Source organism: Mesoplodon mirus (genome assembly GCF_964341445.2).
Source record: "Mesoplodon mirus genome assembly, chromosome: 5".
NCBI classification, from domain to species: Eukaryota; Metazoa; Chordata; class Mammalia; order Artiodactyla; family Ziphiidae; genus Mesoplodon; species Mesoplodon mirus.
Window position 1 is genome coordinate 53,812,891 of NC_138980.1, and position 22,463 is coordinate 53,835,353.

Here is a 22,463-nt window from a genome sequence, read left to right on the forward strand (position 1 = left end):
CTCGGCGGATGTTGCCAGCACATCCTCGACGGGGGCAGATGGTCCAGAGAGCAGCACGAGCGTGGTGTTGCCAGGTGCAGTCACAACCAGCAAGCCTGCTGCTGGAAGAGCTGAAGGGAAGGTCGCAGCCCCCGTGGTCTCCACCTTGCAGAGTGAAGGCTACACGTCTGAACGGGATGGAAGCCAGAAGGTCTCCCACCCCAGGGATGAAGCCTGGAAGGAAAAAAAGGAAAGGAGGACACGTCTTCAGCGAGGAAACGTTCCCATCACCGCAGGACAGGTGAAGGTCACCACAGGACAGGAGGGGACAAGACCCAGAAAGCATCCTCCCACTGGTCCTCATGCGGCCATGAAAACTCCAAAGGTGACAAAGGAGGGGAGGACAGCTCGCAGACGGAGGAAGAGCCAGCCCGCCACCAGTTTGGGGACTCGAAGTAAGACATCCAGTGAGATCCTCTCCTTCTTTAGGCGCTTCAGTCATTCCTGATTCAGCACCAAGGCTCACACATGGCCACTGGGAGGTAGACAAAGCCCCGGTTGGCTTGCATCCTTCCCTAGAGAGGCAATTCCTACTTTCTCTAATAAAGGAAACCATACAACTCCAAAAGAAATGCTATCTTGTGTTTTCTATGTCCCCTCGCCTGGTAGTGACTTGACAGTGACTTCTGTGATGCGAATTGTGCTTTGGCCTGAGACCCCAGAATCAAAATTTTGTTGTAGAAGATATGTAGTAAGTATCATTAAGCCATTCACTAGGGCTGGAAATAGATGCACTATACAGAAATTTTCGCTGCGAGGTTGCGAATCTTTTGAAATAAGATTTAATATGTAAATAGTTTGGGGAGAAGATAAGCTGGGGGAAGTGACTGTGTGATGTGTATACTTGCGTTGCTGAATTAATTACTTAACTCATCAGGTATTTATTGGGTGTCTGTGCTGTGCCTAGCACGAGGCTATGTTATTGAAAAACGACCCTTTTCTCAGCAAAGCACTCTGGTTTGGTTATGGGCACTCTGCAGAAGGCAAGGAAATAAGCACAGGAAAAGGATTTCGTCGCTTGCTCGAAGGTCACACGTGCATAGCCACTGCCAGAAAGAGAAGCCTGTTTTCCCCGCAAGGCTTCTCCAGGGCACGTAGGGTGGAGGGAGGACAAGTCTGCAGCCGGGGCTGAGCTTCAGGCCATAGCTGGGGTCAGAGGTTCACCTTATGAAAACAGAAACTCTCTCTGGCTTGTAAGGAAATCAAACCATTGGGAGTTATTTTACTTTGTGTAGGATAAAACAGAACACGGGGGGATCAGGGTTGTCATTGGCTCAACAAAGGGACACAAGCTTTATGGTAGAAGCAGCACCAACGAGGAGTCCGGAAATCTGAGTTCCTATCCTGTCTGGGCCACTGACTCTCCTGGGTCACTCTGCCTCTCTGTAATGGTACCTCTGTGGGCAGCCACGGGGTCCCCAACTGTAAAACCAATGGATTGGACCGCTGCAGTGATTCTTACCCTTGGTTGTATGTTGCGAGTTCCCTGGGGAGCTTAAAAACAAACAAAAAAAACATTGATAGCCTGACCCCAATCCCAAGATTCTGATGACATTTAGGTGGGGTAAGCCCTCCAGCACTGGGAGTTTTAAAAATCTCACCCAATAATTCTACTGTGCAGCAGCCAAGTTGGAAAACCACTGGGCTAGGAGGTCCGGGGGGGGGCCTCTTTCCGCCCCAGTATGCCATAACTTTACAGTGGAAGACAGTAGTTCTCCAACATTCACATGCATAAGGATCACCTGGGAAGCCTATTTAAAAAATAACATTTCTCACCATACGATATCCCTTATACATGGACTCTACAGTACGATGCCAATGAACATATCTGCGAAACAGAAACAGACTCCCAGACATAGAAAAGAGACTTGGGGTTTTCAGTGGGGTTGGGGGCAGGGAAGGATTGGGAGTTTGGGATTAGCAGATGCAAACTACAGGGTGGATAAACAGCAGGGTCCTACTGTAGAGCACAGAGAACTGTAGTCAGTATCCTGTGATAAACCATAATGGAAAAGAATAGGAAAAAGACTATACATGAAATACACAAAGAACGCACATGAAACTGAATCAGAAATTAACGGAAGAAATTAACACAACAGAAATTAACACAACCTTGTAAATCGACTAGACGTCAATAAAAAAGAAGGGGGAAAAGAAAAAAAATAGAAGCCAAGGTTGGGTTCCCTTTGCGGGGAGGGAGCATGCAGAAGATGGGCTGGCAGGCTTCTATTTCTTGCTCTGGGTGGCAGCTACAAGGGTGCTCACTTTCTTGTTACTCATTAAGCTATATATTTACGGTTTTTGCACTTTCATGAATGTGTGTTATATTTCACAATAAAAACAGTTTCTAAAACTGTAAAAAAATATATATAAATATAAAAAGTTAGCCTCCCTGAAAAGAGAAAATGGGTGAGAAAATTCTCCATATCCTGGAAATGACAGTACCAATGGGACTCTGACAGGTAGCACTCTTTCTAAGCTCCTGCCAGCACTGTGCTATATACGCTGGGGGCACAGAGAACAGCAATCCCCATAGGATGCCTGCCCTCAGCAAGTACACGGTCCACTTCCAGGATTTTATCCCCAGGACATCGTTCAGCAGAAGCGCCAAGATGATGGAGATTTGTAACAACAACAAGACTGGAAACCACCCAGATATTTACAAGAGCAGGAGGGTTTTCTCAACCGTTTGAGTAGAAAGACTATCCGGCCTACCCACACCTATACCCTGGCAGGGTCAGCCTGTTCCCTATGGACGTGGTGGTTGGTTTAGGGGGAGGCTGGTGAGCCTGCCCCAAGGGGGTGGGGGCTTGGAGGCTCAACAAAGGGGTGTGTGATGCGATGGTGACGGGTCACAAAGGGCTTGCGGTATAAATAGGGTCGGGTCAAGAGACTCTGGCAGAGTCCTGCAGGGAGGTGACGAGGTGCTTTCGTTCCCTCTCTCTCTCTCTCCGAGGCTCAACTTGTGGCTGGTGGCTCTGTCTTGAACGAAGAGAGCCATGAGCAGTGAGAGTTTACCTCATTACACGGCCAATAGCTACTGTTCAGTGGGGGTGTCGAGGACCTCCATGGGGGTCCTGCAACGACAACTGTACGAGGGAGGAGAGTATGACATTTTCAAGTACGCTCCCATGTTTGAGAGCGACTTTATCCAGGTCAGCAAGGAAGGAGAACTGATCGACCTAGACAACCGCGTCCAAACGGTGACTGTGGGCGTCGCATCCACCAGTCCCCTCTTCCCACTACCTGACGTCATGCTGCTGGCCCGACCAAGGAAAGTCTGTGCCGGGATCACCAAGGGGAGAGGTTGCAAGCCCGTGAAGACCCTAGAGCTCACCAGGCTGCTCCCCTTGAAGTTTGTCAAGATCTCCATCCACAACCGGGAGAAACAGCAGCTGTGCCTGAGTCTTGCTACCGGCCGGACTTTCTACCTGCAGCTGTGCCCCTCTTCCGACACACAAGAAGACCTCTTTTCCTATTGGGAAAAGCTTGTCTATATCCTGAGACCACCGGTAGACAGTTACAGCAGTACCCCGATGCTCCAAACTGGAGATGCAGCGACTACAGAGGATGCCGACATCCTAGTGGTAAGCACCTACAGGGACTCAAGAACACGGGGCAGGGTGCTTTGGGAGAGCAAGGCAAAGCTGGTCCTTCATAGCCTTTGGTGCTCTCTGAGACTCGCCTGGGAAATACCTTCTACTGTTGAAAAGGGTCAGGGACACACGAGCTATCACTACAGGAGTCACCACCCTGGAGAGGTTCCGAGTGCTGCACCACCTTGTCCCACGAGGCCGAATTTCAGAGACACCTTAGGTATCACCTCGGCTGCACTGGTCTCATCACTAGGGCTGTAATCCCTCCTACAGCATCCTGACTCTCTGGTCTCTGCTTGAACACTTACCCCAGCCCATGTAGTCTCAGGAGTTGGGGAACATCATTCACAGTTAGGAAGTCCTTCCTTCATTGTGTCTCCCCGGGACTCCGACATGCTGACTCAAATCAGCCCAACCCGTGGAGTCACCAAAACGTACAAGGTGTGCATCCCTTGACCCAGGAACCCCACTTCTAGGAATCTGCCCTGCAGGGAGAGAAGCACAAGGGTATAAAGTTAAAGTGTAGAGCATCATGGAGAATTGTATCAGTGCTCTCCCTGACCCTGGGACTGTTCAAGTAAAGTGGAGTGGCCGTTGGACAGGGGTGCAGTAGATGGGGTCTTGCATCCAATGGGAGCTTAGACTGGGTGATGTCAAAGGTTATTCTAAGTATAAGGCCTTGAGTTGCTCAGCTCCAGGATGAGAGAGGAGCGGACAGTTCTGAGCTCACTTTCTGTCATCTCTCTCTTACCTGTCTCTCCTCCCCTTGGCTCAGACCACAGAGCTCCACAGAGAAAGGGATCAGGATGAGGTTGGGCTTCACAAGCGTCGTGACGTGACTGGAGCCATGTCTTGTGCTTATGTGGGGGGAGAGGGAATCCATCATGCCCCCCATGGATCAACTGCAGCCCTGAAAGGCGCCGAAGGATCGGCGGCAGGGATGACCGTGGGCCTGGCGGGAGCCACCATCGAGGATCCAGGAGAAAGCGGATCCGGCCAGGCCACCGCAGGTGCTGCCCGCCTATCCCCGCAGGACACGAACCTGGTCTCGGCGGATGTTGCCAGCACATCCTCGACGGGGGCAGATGGTCCAGAGAGCAGCACGAGCGTGGTGTTGCCAGGTGCAGTCACAACCAGCAAGCCTGCTGCTGGAAGAGCTGAAGGGAAGGTCGCAGCCCCCGTGGTCTCCAGCTTGCAGAGTGAAGGCTACACGTCTGAACGGGATGGAAGCCAGAAGGTCTCCCACCCCAGGGATGAAGCCTGGAAGGAAAAAAAGGAAAGGAGGACACGTCTTCAGCGAGGAAACGTTCCCATCACCGCAGGACAGGTGAAGGTCACCACAGGACAGGAGGGGACAAGACCCAGAAAGCATCCTCCCACTGGTCCTCATGCGGCCATGAAAACTCCAAAGGTGACAAAGGAGGGGAGGACAGCTCGCAGACGGAGGAAGAGCCAGCCCGCCACCAGTTTGGGGACTCGAAGTAAGACATCCAGTGAGATCCTCTCCTTCTTTAGGCGCTTCAGTCATTCCTGATTCAGCACCAAGGCTCACACATGGCCACTGGGAGGTAGACAAAGCCCCGGTTGGCTTGCATCCTTCCCTAGAGAGGCAATTCCTACTTTCTCTAATAAAGGAAACCATACAACTCCAAAAGAAATGCTATCTTGTGTTTTCTATGTCCCCTCGCCTGGTAGTGACTTGACAGTGACTTCTGTGATGCGAATTGTGCTTTGGCCTGAGACCCCAGAATCAAAATTTTGTTGTAGAAGATATGTAGTAAGTATCATTAAGCCATTCAATAGGGCTGGAAATAGATGCACTATACAGAAATTTTCACTGCGAGGTTGCGAATCTTTTGAAATAAGATTTAATATGTAAATAGTTTGGGGAGAAGATAAGCTGGGGGAAGTGACTGTGTGATGTGTATACTTGCGTTGCTGAATTAATTACTTAACTCACCAGGTATTTATTGGGTGTCTGTGCTGTGCCTAGCACGAGGCTATGTTATTGAAAAATGACCCTTTTCTCAGCAAAGCACTCTGGTTTGGTTATGGGCACTCTGCAGAAGGCAAGGAAATAAGCACAGAAAAAGGTTTTCGTCGCTTGCTCGAAGGTCACACGTGCATAGCCACTGCCAGAAAGAGAAGCCTGTTTTCCCCTCAAGGCTTCTCCAGGGCACGTAGGGTGGAGGGAGGACAAGTCTGCAGCCGGGGCTGAGCTTCAGGCCATAGCTGGGGTCAGAGGTTCACCTTATGAAAACAGAAACTCTCTCTGGCTTGTAAGGAAATCAAACCATTGGGAGTTATTTTACTTTGTGTAGGATAAAACAGAACACGGGGGGATCAGGGTTGTCATTGGCTCAACAAAGGGACACAATCTTTATGGTAGAAGCAGCACCAACGAGGAGTCCGGAAATCTGAGTTCCTATCCTGTCTGGGCCACTGACTCTCCTGGGTCACTCTGCCTCTCTGTAATGGTACCTCTGTGGGCAGCCACGGGGTCCCCAACTGTAAAACCAATGGATTGGACCGCTGCAGTGATTCTTACCCTTGTTTGTATGTTGCGAGTTCCCTGGGGAGCTTAAAAACAAACAAAAAAAACATTGATAGCCTGACCCCAATCCCAGAGATTCTGATGACATTTAGGTGGGGTAAGCCCTCCAGCACTGGGAGTTTTAAAAATCTCACCCAATAATTCTACTGTGCAGCAGCCAAGTTGGAAAACCACTGGGCTAGGAGGTCTGGGGGGGTGCCTCTTTCTGCCCCAGTATGCCATAACTTTACAGTGGAAGACAGTAGTTCTCCAACATTCACATGCATAAGGATCACCTGGGAAGCCTATTTAAAAAATAACATTTCTCACCATACGATATCCCTTATACATGGACTCTACAGTACGATGCCAATGAACATATCTGCGAAACAGAAACAGACTCCCAGACATAGAAAAGAGACTTGGGGTTTTCAGTGGGGTTGGGGGCAGGGAAGGATTGGGAATTTGGGATTAGCAGATGCAAACTACAGGGTGGATAAACAGCAGGGTCCTACTGTAGAGCACAGAGAACTGTAGTCAGTATCCTGTGATAAACCATAATGAAAAAGAATACGAAAAAGACTATACATGAAATACACAGAGAACGCACATGAAACTGAATCAGAAATTAACGGAAGAAATTAACACAACAGAAATTAACACAACCTTGTAAATCGAATAGACGTCAATAAAAAAGAAGGGGGAAAAGAAAAAAAATAGAAGCCATGGTTGGGTTCCCTTTGCGGGGAGGGAGCATGCAGAAGAGGGGCTGGCAGGCTTCTATTTCTTGCTCTGGGTGGCAGCTACAAGGGTGCTCACTTTCTTGTTACTCATTAAGCTATATATTTACGGTTTGTGCACTTTCATGAATGTGTGTTATATTTCACAATAAAAACAGTTTCTAAAACTGTAAAAAATATATATAAATATAAAAAGTTAGCCTCCCTGAAAAGAGAAAATGGGTGAGAAAATTCTCCATATCCTGGAAATGACAGTACCAATGGGACTCTGACAGGTAGCACTCTTTCTAAGCTCCTGCCAGCACTGTGCTATATACGCTGGGGGCACAGAGAACAGCAATCCCCATAGGATGCCTGCCCTCAGCAAGTACACGGTCCACTTCCAGGATTTTATCCCCAGGACATCGTTCAGCAGAAGCGCCAAGATGATGGAGATTTGTAACAACAACAAGACTGGAAACCACCCAGATATTTACAAGAGCAGGAGGGTTTTCTCAACCGTTTGAGTAGAAAGACTATCCGGCCTACCCACACCTATACCCTGGCAGGGTCAGCCTGTTCCCTATGGACGTGGTGGTTGGTTTAGGGGGAGGCTGGTGAGCCTGCCCCAAGGGGGTGGGGGCTTGGAGGCTCAACAAAGGGGTGTGTGATGCGATGGTGACGGGTCACAAAGGGCTTGCGGTATAAATAGGGTCGGGTCAAGAGACTCTGGCAGAGTCCTGCAGGGAGGTGACGAGGTGCTTTCGTTCCCTCTCTCTCTCTCTCCGAGGCTCAACTTGTGGCTGGTGGCTCTGTCTTGAACGAAGAGAGCCATGAGCAGTGAGAGTTTACCTCATTACACGGCCAATAGCTACTGTTCAGTGGGGGTGTCGAGGACCTCCATGGGGGTCCTGCAACGACAACTGTACGAGGGAGGAGAGTATGACATTTTCAAGTACGCTCCCATGTTTGAGAGCGACTTTATCCAGGTCAGCAAGGAAGGAGAACTGATCGACCTAGACAACCGCGTCCAAACGGTGACTGTGGGCGTCGCATCCACCAGTCCCCTCTTCCCACTACCTGACGTCATGCTGCTGGCCCGACCAAGGAAAGTCTGTGCCGGGATCACCAAGGGGAGAGGTTGCAAGCCCGTGAAGACCCTAGAGCTCACCAGGCTGCTCCCCTTGAAGTTTGTCAAGATCTCCATCCACAACCGGGAGAAACAGCAGCTGTGCCTGAGTCTTGCTACCGGCCGGACTTTCTACCTGCAGCTGTGCCCCTCTTCCGACGCACAAGAAGACCTCTTTTCCTATTGGGAAAAGCTTGTCTATATCCTGAGACCACCGGTAGACAGTTACAGCAGTACCCCGATGCTCCAAACTGGAGATGCAGCGACTACAGAGGATGCCGACATCCTAGTGGTAAGCACCTACAGGGACTCAAGAACACGGGGCAGGGTGCTTTGGGAGAGCAAGGCAAAGCTGGTCCTTCATAGCCTTTGGTGCTCTCTGAGACTCGCCTGGGAAATACCTTCTACTGTTGAAAAGGGTCAGGGACACACGAGCTATCACTACAGGAGTCACCACCCTGGAGAGGTTCCGAGTGCTGCACCACCTTGTCCCACGAGGCCGAATTTCAGAGACACCTTAGGTATCACCTCGGCTGCACTGGTCTCATCACTAGGGCTGTAATCCCTCCTACAGCATCCTGACTCTCTGGTCTCTGCTTGAACACTTACCCCAGCCCATGTAGTCTCAGGAGTTGGGGAACATCATTCACAGTTAGGAAGTCCTTCCTTCATTGTGTCTCCCCGGGACTCCGACATGCTGACTCAAATCAGCCCAACCCGTGGAGTCACCAAAACGTACAAGGTGTGCATCCCTTGACCCAGGAACCCCACTTCTAGGAATCTGCCCTGCAGGGAGAGAAGCACAAGGGTATAAAGTTAAAGTGTAGAGCATCATGGAGAATTGTATCAGTGCTCTCCCTGACCCTGGGACTGTTCAAGTAAAGTGGAGTGGCCGTTGGACAGGGGTGCAGTAGATGGGGTCTTGCATCCAATGGGAGCTTAGACTGGGTGATGTCAAAGGTTATTCTAAGTATAAGGCCTTGAGTTGCTCAGCTCCAGGATGAGAGAGGAGCGGACAGTTCTGAGCTCACTTTCTGTCATCTCTCTCTTACCTGTCTCTCCTCCCCTTGGCTCAGACCACAGAGCTCCACAGAGAAAGGGATCAGGATGAGGTTGGGCTTCACAAGCGTCGTGACGTGACTGGAGCCACGTCTTGTGCTTATGTGGGGGGAGAGGGAATCCATCATGCCCCCCATGGATCAACTGCAGCCCTGAAAGGCGCCGAAGGATCGGCGGCAGGGATGACCGTGGGCCTGGCGGGAGCCACCATCGAGGATCCAGGAGAAAGCGGATCCGGCCAGGCCACCGCAGGTGCTGCCCGCCTATCCCCGCAGGACACGAACCTGGTCTCGGCGGATGTTGCCAGCACATCCTCGAAGGGGGCAGATGGTCCAGAGAGCAGCACGAGCGTGGTGTTGCCAGGTGCAGTCACAACCAGCAAGCCTGCTGCTGGAAGAGCTGAAGGGAAGGTCGCAGCCCCCGTGGTCTCCACCTTGCAGAGTGAAGGCTACACGTCTGAACGGGATGGAAGCCAGAAGGTCTCCCACCCCAGGGATGAAGCCTGGAAGGAAAAAAAGGAAAGGAGGACACGTCTTCAGCGAGGAAACGTTCCCATCACCGCAGGACAGGTGAAGGTCACCACAGGACAGGAGGGGACAAGACCCAGAAAGCATCCTCCCACTGGTCCTCATGCGGCCATGAAAACTCCAAAGGTGACAAAGGAGGGGAGGACAGCTCGCAGACGGAGGAAGAGCCAGCCCGCCACCAGTTCGGGGACTCGAAGTAAGACATCCAGTGAGATCCTCTCCTTCTTTAGGCGCTTCAGTCATTCCTGATTCAGCACCAAGGCTCACACATGGCCACTGGGAGGTAGACAAAGCCCCGGTTGGCTTGCATCCTTCCCTAGAGAGGCAATTCCTACTTTCTCTAATAAAGGAAACCATACAACTCCAAAAGAAATGCTATCTTGTGTTTTCTATGTCCCCTCGCCTGGTAGTGACTTGACAGTGACTTCTGTGATGCGAATTGTGCTTTGGCCTGAGACCCCAGAATCAAAATTTTGTTGTAGAAGATATGTAGTAAGTATCATTAAGCCATTCAATAGGGCTGGAAATAGATGCACTATACAGAAATTTTCACTGCGAGGTTGCGAATCTTTTGAAATAAGATTTAATATGTAAATAGTTTGGGGAGAAGATAAGCTGGGGGAAGTGACTGTGTGATGTGTATACTTGCGTTGCTGAATTAATTACTTAACTCACCAGGTATTTATTGGGTGTCTGTGCTGTGCCTAGCACGAGGCTATGTTATTGAAAAACGACCCTTTTCTCAGCAAAGCACTCTGGTTTGGTTATGGGCACTCTGCAGAAGGCAAGGAAATAAGCACAGAAAAAGGTTTTCGTCGCTTGCTCGAAGGTCACACGTGCATAGCCACTGCCAGAAAGAGAAGCCTGTTTTCCCCTCAAGGCTTCTCCAGGGCACGTAGGGTGGAGGGAGGACAAGTCTGCAGCCGGGGCTGAGCTTCAGGCCATAGCTGGGGTCAGAGGTTCACCTTATGAAAACAGAAACTCTCTCTGGCTTGTAAGGAAATCAAACCATTGGGAGTTATTTTACTTTGTGTAGGATAAAACAGAACACGGGGGGATCAGGGTTGTCATTGGCTCAACAAAGGGACACAATCTTTATGGTAGAAGCAGCACCAACGAGGAGTCCGGAAATCTGAGTTCCTATCCTGTCTGGGCCACTGACTCTCCTGGGTCACTCTGCCTCTCTGTAATGGTACCTCTGTGGGCAGCCACGGGGTCCCCAACTGTAAAACCAATGGATTGGACCGCTGCAGTGATTCTTACCCTTGTTTGTATGTTGCGAGTTCCCTGGGGAGCTTAAAAACAAACAAAAAAAACATTGATAGCCTGACCCCAATCCCAGAGATTCTGATGACATTTAGGTGGGGTAAGCCCTCCAGCACTGGGAGTTTTAAAAATCTCACCCAATAATTCTACTGTGCAGCAGCCAAGTTGGAAAACCACTGGGCTAGGAGGTCTGGGGGGGTGCCTCTTTCTGCCCCAGTATGCCATAACTTTACAGTGGAAGACAGTAGTTCTCCAACATTCACATGCATAAGGATCACCTGGGAAGCCTATTTAAAAAATAACATTTCTCACCATACGATATCCCTTATACATGGACTCTACAGTACGATGCCAATGAACATATCTGCGAAACAGAAACAGACTCCCAGACATAGAAAAGAGACTTGGGGTTTTCAGTGGGGTTGGGGGCAGGGAAGGATTGGGAATTTGGGATTAGCAGATGCAAACTACAGGGTGGATAAACAGCAGGGTCCTACTGTAGAGCACAGAGAACTGTAGTCAGTATCCTGTGATAAACCATAATGAAAAAGAATACGAAAAAGACTATACATGAAATACACAGAGAACGCACATGAAACTGAATCAGAAATTAACGGAAGAAATTAACACAACAGAAATTAACACAACCTTGTAAATCGAATAGACGTCAATAAAAAAGAAGGGGGAAAAGAAAAAAAATAGAAGCCATGGTTGGGTTCCCTTTGCGGGGAGGGAGCATGCAGAAGAGGGGCTGGCAGGCTTCTATTTCTTGCTCTGGGTGGCAGCTACAAGGGTGCTCACTTTCTTGTTACTCATTAAGCTATATATTTACGGTTTGTGCACTTTCATGAATGTGTGTTATATTTCACAATAAAAACAGTTTCTAAAACTGTAAAAAATATATATAAATATAAAAAGTTAGCCTCCCTGAAAAGAGAAAATGGGTGAGAAAATTCTCCATATCCTGGAAATGACAGTACCAATGGGACTCTGACAGGTAGCACTCTTTCTAAGCTCCTGCCAGCACTGTGCTATATACGCTGGGGGCACAGAGAACAGCAATCCCCATAGGATGCCTGCCCTCAGCAAGTACACGGTCCACTTCCAGGATTTTATCCCCAGGACATCGTTCAGCAGAAGCGCCAAGATGATGGAGATTTGTAACAACAACAAGACTGGAAACCACCCAGATATTTACAAGAGCAGGAGGGTTTTCTCAACCGTTTGAGTAGAAAGACTATCCGGCCTACCCACACCTATACCCTGGCAGGGTCAGCCTGTTCCCTATGGACGTGGTGGTTGGTTTAGGGGGAGGCTGGTGAGCCTGCCCCAAGGGGGTGGGGGCTTGGAGGCTCAACAAAGGGGTGTGTGATGCGATGGTGACGGGTCACAAAGGGCTTGCGGTATAAATAGGGTCGGGTCAAGAGACTCTGGCAGAGTCCTGCAGGGAGGTGACGAGGTGCTTTCGTTCCCTCTCTCTCTCTCTCCGAGGCTCAACTTGTGGCTGGTGGCTCTGTCTTGAACGAAGAGAGCCATGAGCAGTGAGAGTTTACCTCATTACACGGCCAATAGCTACTGTTCAGTGGGGGTGTCGAGGACCTCCATGGGGGTCCTGCAACGACAACTGTACGAGGGAGGAGAGTATGACATTTTCAAGTACGCTCCCATGTTTGAGAGCGACTTTATCCAGGTCAGCAAGGAAGGAGAACTGATCGACCTAGACAACCGCGTCCAAACGGTGACTGTGGGCGTCGCATCCACCAGCCCCCTCTTCCCACTACCTGACGTCATGCTGCTGGCCCGACCAAGGAAAGTCTGTGCCGGGATCACCAAGGGGAGAGGTTGCAAGCCCGTGAAGACCCTAGAGCTCACCAGGCTGCTCCCCTTGAAGTTTGTCAAGATCTCCATCCACAACCGGGAGAAACAGCAGCTGTGCCTGAGTCTTGCTACCGGCCGGACTTTCTACCTGCAGCTGTGCCCCTCTTCCGACGCACAAGAAGACCTCTTTTCCTATTGGGAAAAGCTTGTCTATATCCTGAGACCACCGGTAGACAGTTACAGCAGTACCCCGATGCTCCAAACTGGAGATGCAGCGACTACAGAGGATGCCGACATCCTAGTGGTAAGCACCTACAGGGACTCAAGAACACGGGGCAGGGTGCTTTGGGAGAGCAAGGCAAAGCTGGTCCTTCATAGCCTTTGGTGCTCTCTGAGACTCGCCTGGGAAATACCTTCTACTGTTGAAAAGGGTCAGGGACACACGAGCTATCACTACAGGAGTCACCACCCTGGAGAGGTTCCGAGTGCTGCACCACCTTGTCCCACGAGGCCGAATTTCAGAGACACCTTAGGTATCACCTCGGCTGCACTGGTCTCATCACTAGGGCTGTAATCCCTCCTACAGCATCCTGACTCTCTGGTCTCTGCTTGAACACTTACCCCAGCCCATGTAGTCTCAGGAGTTGGGGAACATCATTCACAGTTAGGAAGTCCTTCCTTCATTGTGTCTCCCCGGGACTCCGACATGCTGACTCAAATCAGCCCAACCCGTGGAGTCACCAAAACGTACAAGGTGTGCATCCCTTGACCCAGGAACCCCACTTCTAGGAATCTGCCCTGCAGGGAGAGAAGCACAAGGGTATAAAGTTAAAGTGTAGAGCATCATGGAGAATTGTATCAGTGCTCTCCCTGACCCTGGGACTGTTCAAGTAAAGTGGAGTGGCCGTTGGACAGGGGTGCAGTAGATGGGGTCTTGCATCCAATGGGAGCTTAGACTGGGTGATGTCAAAGGTTATTCTAAGTATAAGGCCTTGAGTTGCTCAGCTCCAGGATGAGAGAGGAGCGGACAGTTCTGAGCTCACTTTCTGTCATCTCTCTCTTACCTGTCTCTCCTCCCCTTGGCTCAGACCACAGAGCTCCACAGAGAAAGGGATCAGGATGAGGTTGGGCTTCACAAGCGTCGTGACGTGACTGGAGCCACGTCTTGTGCTTATGTGGGGGGAGAGGGAATCCATCATGCCCCCCATGGATCAACTGCAGCCCTGAAAGGCGCCGAAGGATCGGCGGCAGGGATGACCGTGGGCCTGGCGGGAGCCACCATCGAGGATCCAGGAGAAAGCGGATCCGGCCAGGCCACCGCAGGTGCTGCCCGCCTATCCCCGCAGGACACGAACCTGGTCTCGGTGGATGTTGCCAGCACATCCTCGACGGGGGCAGATGGTCCAGACAGCAGCACGAGCGTGGTGTTGCCAGGTGCAGTCACAACCAGCAAGCCTGCTGCTGGAAGAGCTGAAGGGAAGGTCGCAGCCCCCGTGGTCTCCACCTTGCAGAGTGAAGGCTACACGTCTGAACGGGATGGAAGCCAGAAGGTCTCCCACCCCAGGGATGAAGCCTGGAAGGAAAAAAAGGAAAGGAGGACACGTCTTCAGCGAGGAAACGTTCCCATCACCGCAGGACAGGTGAAGGTCACCACAGGACAGGAGGGGACAAGACCCAGAAAGCATCCTCCCACTGGTCCTCATGCGGCCATGAAAACTCCAAAGGTGACAAAGGAGGGGAGGACAGCTCGCAGACGGAGGAAGAGCCAGCCCGCCACCAGTTCGGGGACTCGAAGTAAGACATCCAGTGAGATCCTCTCCTTCTTTAGGCGCTTCAGTCATTCCTGATTCAGCACCAAGGCTCACACATGGCCACTGGGAGGTAGACAAAGCCCCGGTTGGCTTGCATCCTTCCCTAGAGAGGCAATTCCTACTTTCTCTAATAAAGGAAACCATACAACTCCAAAAGAAATGCTATCTTGTGTTTTCTATGTCCCCTCGCCTGGTAGTGACTTGACAGTGACTTCTGTGATGCGAATTGTGCTTTGGCCTGAGACCCCAGAATCAAAATTTTGTTGTAGAAGATATGTAGTAAGTATCATTAAGCCATTCACTAGGGCTGGAAATAGATGCACTATACAGAAATTTTCGCTGCGAGGTTGCGAATCTTTTGAAATAAGATTTAATATGTAAATAGTTTGGGGAGAAGATAAGCTGGGGGAAGTGACTGTGTGATGTGTATACTTGCGTTGCTGAATTAATTACTTAACTCATCAGGTATTTATTGGGTGTCTGTGCTGTGCCTAGCACGAGGCTATGTTATTGAAAAACGACCCTTTTCTCAGCAAAGCACTCTGGTTTGGTTATGGGCACTCTGCAGAAGGCAAGGAAATAAGCACAGGAAAAGGATTTCGTCGCTTGCTCGAAGGTCACACGTGCATAGCCACTGCCAGAAAGAGAAGCCTGTTTTCCCCGCAAGGCTTCTCCAGGGCACGTAGGGTGGAGGGAGGACAAGTCTGCAGCCGGGGCTGAGCTTCAGGCCATAGCTGGGGTCAGAGGTTCACCTTATGAAAACAGAAACTCTCTCTGGCTTGTAAGGAAATCAAACCATTGGGAGTTATTTTACTTTGTGTAGGATAAAACAGAACACGGGGGGATCAGGGTTGTCATTGGCTCAACAAAGGGACACAAGCTTTATGGTAGAAGCAGCACCAACGAGGAGTCCGGAAATCTGAGTTCCTATCCTGTCTGGGCCACTGACTCTCCTGGGTCACTCTGCCTCTCTGTAATGGTACCTCTGTGGGCAGCCACGGGGTCCCCAACTGTAAAACCAATGGATTGGACTGCTGCAGTGATTCTTACCCTTGGTTGTATGTTGCGAGTTCCCTGGGGAGCTTAAAAACAAACAAAAAAAACATTGATAGCCTGACCCCAATCCCAAGATTCTGATGACATTTAGGTGGGGTAAGCCCTCCAGCACTGGGAGTTTTAAAAATCTCACCCAATAATTCTACTGTGCAGCAGCCAAGTTGGAAAACCACTGGGCTAGGAGGTCTGGGGGGGGGGCCTCTTTCCGCCCCAGTATGCCATAACTTTACAGTGGAAGACAGTAGTTCTCCAACATTCACATGCATAAGGATCACCTGGGAAGCCTATTTAAAAAATAACATTTCTCACCATACGATATCCCTTATACATGGACTCTACAGTACGATGCCAATGAACATATCTGCGAAACAGAAACAGACTCCCAGACATAGAAAAGAGACTTGGGGTTTTCAGTGGGGTTGGGGGCAGGGAAGGATTGGGAGTTTGGGATTAGCAGATGCAAACTACAGGGTGGATAAACAGCAGGGTCCTACTGTAGAGCACAGAGAACTGTAGTCAGTATCCTGTGATAAACCATAATGGAAAAGAATAGGAAAAAGACTATACATGAAATACACAAAGAACGCACATGAAACTGAATCAGAAATTAACGGAAGAAATTAACACAACAGAAATTAACACAACCTTGTAAATCGACTAGACGTCAATAAAAAAGAAGGGGGAAAAGAAAAAAAATAGAAGCCAAGGTTGGGTTCCCTTTGCGGGGAGGGAGCATGCAGAAGATGGGCTGGCAGGCTTCTATTTCTTGCTCTGGGTGGCAGCTACAAGGGTGCTCACTTTCTTGTTACTCATTAAGCTATATATTTACGGTTTGTGCACTTTCATGAATGTGTGTTATATTTCACAATAAAAACAGTTTCTAAAACTGTAAAAAAATATATATAAATATAAAAAGTTAGCCTCCCTGAAAAGAGAAAATGGGTGAGAAAATTCTCCATATCCTGGAAATGACAGTACCAATGGGACTCTGACAGGTAGCACTCTTTCTAAGCTCCTGCCAGCACTGTGCTATATACGCTGGGGGCACAGAGAACAGCAATCCCCATAGGATGCCTGCCCTCAGCAAGTACACGGTCCACTTCCAGGATTTTATCCCCAGGACATCGTTCAGCAGAAGCGCCAAGATGATGGAGATTTGTAACAACAACAAGACTGGAAACCACCCAGATATTTACAAGAGCAGGAGGGTTTTCTCAACCGTTTGAGTAGAAAGACTATCCGGCCTACCCACACCTATACCCTGGCAGGGTCAGCCTGTTCCCTATGGACGTGGTGGTTGGTTTAGGGGGAGGCTGGTGAGCCTGCCCCAAGGGGGTGGGGGCTTGGAGGCTCAACAAAGGGGTGTGTGATGCGATGGTGACGGGTCACAAAGGGCTTGCGGTATAAATAGGGTCGGGTCAAGAGACTCTGGCAGAGTCCTGCAGGGAGGTGACGAGGTGCTTTCGTTCCCTCTCTCTCTCTCTCCGAGGCTCAACTTGTGGCTGGTGGCTCTGTCTTGAACGAAGAGAGCCATGAGCAGTGAGAGTTTACCTCATTACACGGCCAATAGCTACTGTTCATTGGGGGTGTCGAGGACCTCCATGGGGGTCCTGCAACGACAACTGTACGAGGGAGGAGAGTATGACATTTTCAAGTACGCTCCCATGTTTGAGAGCGACTTTATCCAGGTCAGCAAGGAAGGAGAACTGATCGACCTAGACAACCGCGTCCAAACGGTGACTGTGGGCGTCGCATCCACCAGTCCCCTCTTCCCACTACCTGACGTCATGCTGCTGGCCCGACCAAGGAAAGTCTGTGCCGGGATCACCAAGGGGAGAGGTTGCAAGCCCGTGAAGACCCTAGAGCTCACCAGGCTGCTCCCCTTGAAGTTTGTCAAGATCTCCATCCACAACCGGGAGAAACAGCAGCTGTGCCTGAGTCTTGCTACCGGCCGGACTTTCTACCTGCAGCTGTGCCCCTCTTCCGACGCACAAGAAGACCTCTTTTCCTATTGGGAAAAGCTTGTCTATATCCTGAGACCACCGGTAGACAGTTACAGCAGTACCCCGATGCTCCAAACTGGAGATGCAGCGACTACAGAGGATGCCGACATCCTAGTGGTAAGCACCTACAGGGACTCAAGAACACGGGGCAGGGTGCTTTGGGAGAGCAAGGCAAAGCTGGTCCTTCATAGCCTTTGGTGCTCTCTGAGACTCGCCTGGGAAATACCTTCTACTGTTGAAAAGGGTCAGGGACACACGAGCTATCACTACAGGAGTCACCACCCTGGAGAGGTTCCGAGTGCTGCACCACCTTGTCCCACGAGGCCGAATTTCAGAGACACCTTAGGTATCACCTCGGCTGCACTGGTCTCATCACTAGGGCTGTAATCCCTCCTACAGCATCCTGACTCTCTGGTCTCTGCTTGAACACTTACCCCAGCCCATGTAGTCTCAGGAGTTGGGGAACATCATTCACAGTTAGGAAGTCCTTCCTTCATTGTGTCTCCCCGGGACTCCGACATGCTGACTCAAATCAGCCCAACCCGTGGAGTCACCAAAACGTACAAGGTGTGCATCCCTTGACCCAGGAACCCCACTTCTAGGAATCTGCCCTGCAGGGAGAGAAGCACAAGGGTATAAAGTTAAAGTGTAGAGCATCATGGAGAATTGTATCAGTGCTCTCCCTGACCCTGGGACTGTTCAAGTAAAGTGGAGTGGCCGTTGGACAGGGGTGCAGTAGATGGGGTCTTGCATCCAATGGGAGCTTAGACTGGGTGATGTCAAAGGTTATTCTAAGTATAAGGCCTTGAGTTGCTCAGCTCCAGGATGAGAGAGGAGCGGACAGTTCTGAGCTCACTTTCTGTCATCTCTCTCTTACCTGTCTCTCCTCCCCTTGGCTCAGACCAGAGAGCTCCACAGAGAAAGGGATCAGGATGAGGTTGGGCTTCACAAGCGTCGTGACGTGACTGGAGCCACGTCTTGTGCTTATGTGGGGGGAGAGGGAATCCATCATGCCCCCCATGGATCAACTGCAGCCCTGAAAGGCGCCGAAGGATCGGCGGCAGGGATGACCGTGGGCCTGGCGGGAGCCACCATCGAGGATCCAGGAGAAAGCGGATCCGGCCAGGCCACCGCAGGTGCTGCCCGCCTATCCCCGCAGGACACGAACCTGGTCTCGGCGGATGTTGCCAGCACATCCTCGACGGGGGCAGATGGTCCAGAGAGCAGCACGAGCGTGGTGTTGCCAGGTGCAGTCACAACCAGCAAGCCTGCTGCTGGAAGAGCTGAAGGGAAGGTCGCAGCCCCCGTGGTCTCCACCTTGCAGAGTGAAGGCTACACGTCTGAACGGGATGGAAGCCAGAAGGTCTCCCACCCCAGGGATGAAGCCTGGAAGGAAAAAAAGGAAAGGAGGACACGTCTTCAGCGAGGAAACGTTCCCATCACCGCAGGACAGGTGAAGGTCACCACAGGACAGGAGGGGACAAGACCCAGAAAGCATCCTCCCACTGGTCCTCATGCGGCCATGAAAACTCCAAAGGTGACAAAGGAGGGGAGGACAGCTCGCAGACGGAGGAAGAGCCAGCCCGCCACCAGTTCGGGGACTCGAAGTAAGACATCCAGTGAGATCCTCTCCTTCTTTAGGCGCTTCAGTCATTCCTGATTCAGCACCAAGGCTCACACATGGCCACTGGGAGGTAGACAAAGCCCCGGTTGGCTTGCATCCTTCCCTAGAGAGGCAACTCCTACTTTCTCTAATAAACGAAACCATACAACTCCAAAAGAAATGCTATCTTGTGTTTTCTATGTCCCCTCGCCTGGTAGTGACTTGACAGTGACTTCTGTGATGCGAATTGTGCTTTGGCCTGAGACCCCAGAATCAAAATTTTGTTGTAGAAGATATGTAGTAAGTATCATTAAGCCATTCACTAGGGCTGGAAATAGATGCACTATACAGAAATTTTCGCTGCGAGGTTGCGAATCTTTTGAAATAAGATTTAATATGTAAATAGTTTGGGGAGAAGATAAGCTGGGGGAAGTGACTGTGTGATGTGTATACTTGCGTTGCTGAATTAATTACTTAACTCATCAGGTATTTATTGGGTGTCTGTGCTGTGCCTAGCACGAGGCTATGTTATTGAAAAACGACCCTTTTCTCAGCAAAGCACTCTGGTTTGGTTATGGGCACTCTGCAGAAGGCAAGGAACTAAGCACAGGAAAAGGTTTTCGTCGCTTGCTCGAAGGTCACACGTGCATAGCCACTGCCAGAAAGAGAAGCCTGTTTTCCCCGCAAGGCTTCTCCAGGGCACGTAGGGTGGAGGGAGGACAAGTCTGCAGCCGGGGCTGAGCTTCAGGCCATAGCTGGGGTCAGAGGTTCACCTTATGAAAACAGAAACTCTCTCTGGCTTGTAAGGAAATCAAACCATTGGGAGTTATTTTACTTTGTGTAGGATAAAACAGAACACGGGGGGATCAGGGTTGTCATTGGCTCAACAAAGGGACACAATCTTTATGGTAGAAGCAGCACCAACGAGGAGTCCGGAAATCTGAGTTCCTATCCTGTCTGGGCCACTGACTCTCCTGGGTCACTCTGCCTCTCTGTAATGGTACCTCTGTGGGCAGCCACGGGGTCCCCAACTGTAAAACCAATGGATTGGACCGCTGCAGTGATTCTTACCCTTGGTTGTATGTTGCAAGTTCCCTGGGGAGCTTAAAAACAAACAAACAAAAATACTGATAGCCTGACCCCAATCCCAGAGATTCTGATGACATTTAGGTGGGGTAAGCCCTCCAGCACTGGGAGTTTTAAAAATCTCACCCAATAATTCTACTGTGCAGCAGCCAAGATGGAAAACCACTGGGCTAGGAGGTCTGGGGGGGGGCCTCTTTCCGCCCCAGTATGCCATAACTTTACAGTGGAAGACAGTAGTTCTCCAACATTCACATGCATAAGGATCACCTGGGAAGCCTATTTAAAAAATAACATTTCTCACCATACGATATCCCTTATACATGGACTCTACAGTACGATGCCAATGGACATATCTGCGAAACAGAAACAGACTCCCAGACATAGAAAAGAGACTTGGGGCTTTCAGTGGGGTTGGGGGCAGGGAAGGATTGGGAGTTTGGGATTAGCAGATGCAAACTACAGGGTGGATAAACAGCAGGGTCCTACTGTAGAGCACAGAGAACTATAGTCAGTATCCTGTGATAAACCATAATGGAAAAGAATAGGAAAAAGACTATACATGAAATACACAAAGAACGCACATGAAACTGAATCAGAAATTAACGGAAGAAATTAACACAACAGAAATTAACACAACCTTGTAAATCGACTAGACGTCAATAAAAAAGAAGGGGGAAAAGAAAAAAAATAGAAGCCAAGGTTGGGTTCCCTTTGCGGGGAGGGAGCATGCAGAAGAGGGGCTGGCAGGCTTCTATTTCTTGCTCTGGGTGGCAGCTACAAGGGTGCTCACTTTCTTGTTACTCATTAAGCTATATATTTACGGTTTGTGCACTTTCATGAATGTGTGTTATATTTCACAATAAAAACAGTTTCTAAAACTGTAAAAAATATATATAAATATAAAAAGTTAGCCTCCCTGAAAAGAGAAAATGGGTGAGAAAATTCTCCATATCCTGGAAATGACAGTACCAATGGGACTCTGACAGGTAGCACTCTTTCTAAGCTCCTGCCAGCACTGTGCTATATACGCTGGGGGCACAGAGAACAGCAATCCCCATAGGATGCCTGCCCTCAGCAAGTACACGGTCCACTTCCAGGATTTTATCCCCAGGACATCGTTCAGCAGAAGCGCCAAGATGATGGAGATTTGTAACAACAACAAGACTGGAAACCACCCAGATATTTACAAGAGCAGGAGGGTTTTCTCAACCGTTTGAGTAGAAAGACTATCCGGCCTACCCACACCTATACCCTGGCAGGGTCAGCCTGTTCCCTATGGACGTGGTGGTTGGTTTAGGGGGAGGCTGGTGAGCCTGCCCCAAGGGGGTGGGGGCTTGGAGGCTCAACAAAGGGGTGTGTGATGCGATGGTGACGGGTCACAAAGGGCTTGCGGTATAAATAGGGTCGGGTCAAGAGACTCTGGCAGAGTCCTGCAGGGAGGTGACGAGGTGCTTTCGTTCCCTCTCTCTCTCTCTCCGAGGCTCAACTTGTGGCTGGTGGCTCTGTCTTGAACGAAGAGAGCCATGAGCAGTGAGAGTTTACCTCATTACACGGCCAATAGCTACTGTTCAGTGGGGGTGTCGAGGACCTCCATGGGGGTCCTGCAACGACAACTGTACGAGGGAGGAGAGTATGACATTTTCAAGTACGCTCCCATGTTTGAGAGCGACTTTATCCAGGTCAGCAAGGAAGGAGAACTGATCGACCTAGACAACCGCGTCCAAATGGTGACTGTGGGCGTCGCATCCACCAGCCCCCTCTTCCCACTACCTGACGTCATGCTGCTGGCCCGACCAAGGAAAGTCTGTGCCGGGATCACCAAGGGGAGAGGTTGCAAGCCCGTGAAGACCCTAGAGCTCACCAGGCTGCTCCCCTTGAAGTTTGTCAAGATCTCCATCCACAACCGGGAGAAACAGCAGCTGTGCCTGAGTCTTGCTACCGGCCGGACTTTCTACCTGCAGCTGTGCCCCTCTTCCGACGCACAAGAAGACCTCTTTTCCTATTGGGAAAAGCTTGTCTATATCCTGAGACCACCGGTAGACAGTTACAGCAGTACCCCGATGCTCCAAACTGGAGATGCAGCGACTACAGAGGATGCCGACATCCTAGTGGTAAGCACCTACAGGGACTCAAGAACACGGGGCAGGGTGCTTTGGGAGAGCAAGGCAAAGCTGGTCCTTCATAGCCTTTGGTGCTCTCTGAGACTCGCCTGGGAAAT

The 22,463-nt window shown here is 50.3% G+C and overlaps 1 protein-coding gene across 1 annotated transcript in view; it reads left to right on the top strand.

The window, feature by feature from the left end:
• Positions 1–22,463, top strand: part of LOC309805348 (uncharacterized protein) — a gene marked incomplete at both ends in the record, with an annotated part of 172,311 nt that overhangs the window by 90,608 nt on the left and 59,240 nt on the right. Inside the window, one exon of the mRNA XM_082623276.1 lies at positions 21,763–22,356. Within this exon, the coding sequence (XP_082479402.1) occupies positions 21,763–22,356 (594 nt within the window). The remainder of the gene's footprint in view (positions 1–21,762; positions 22,357–22,463) is intronic.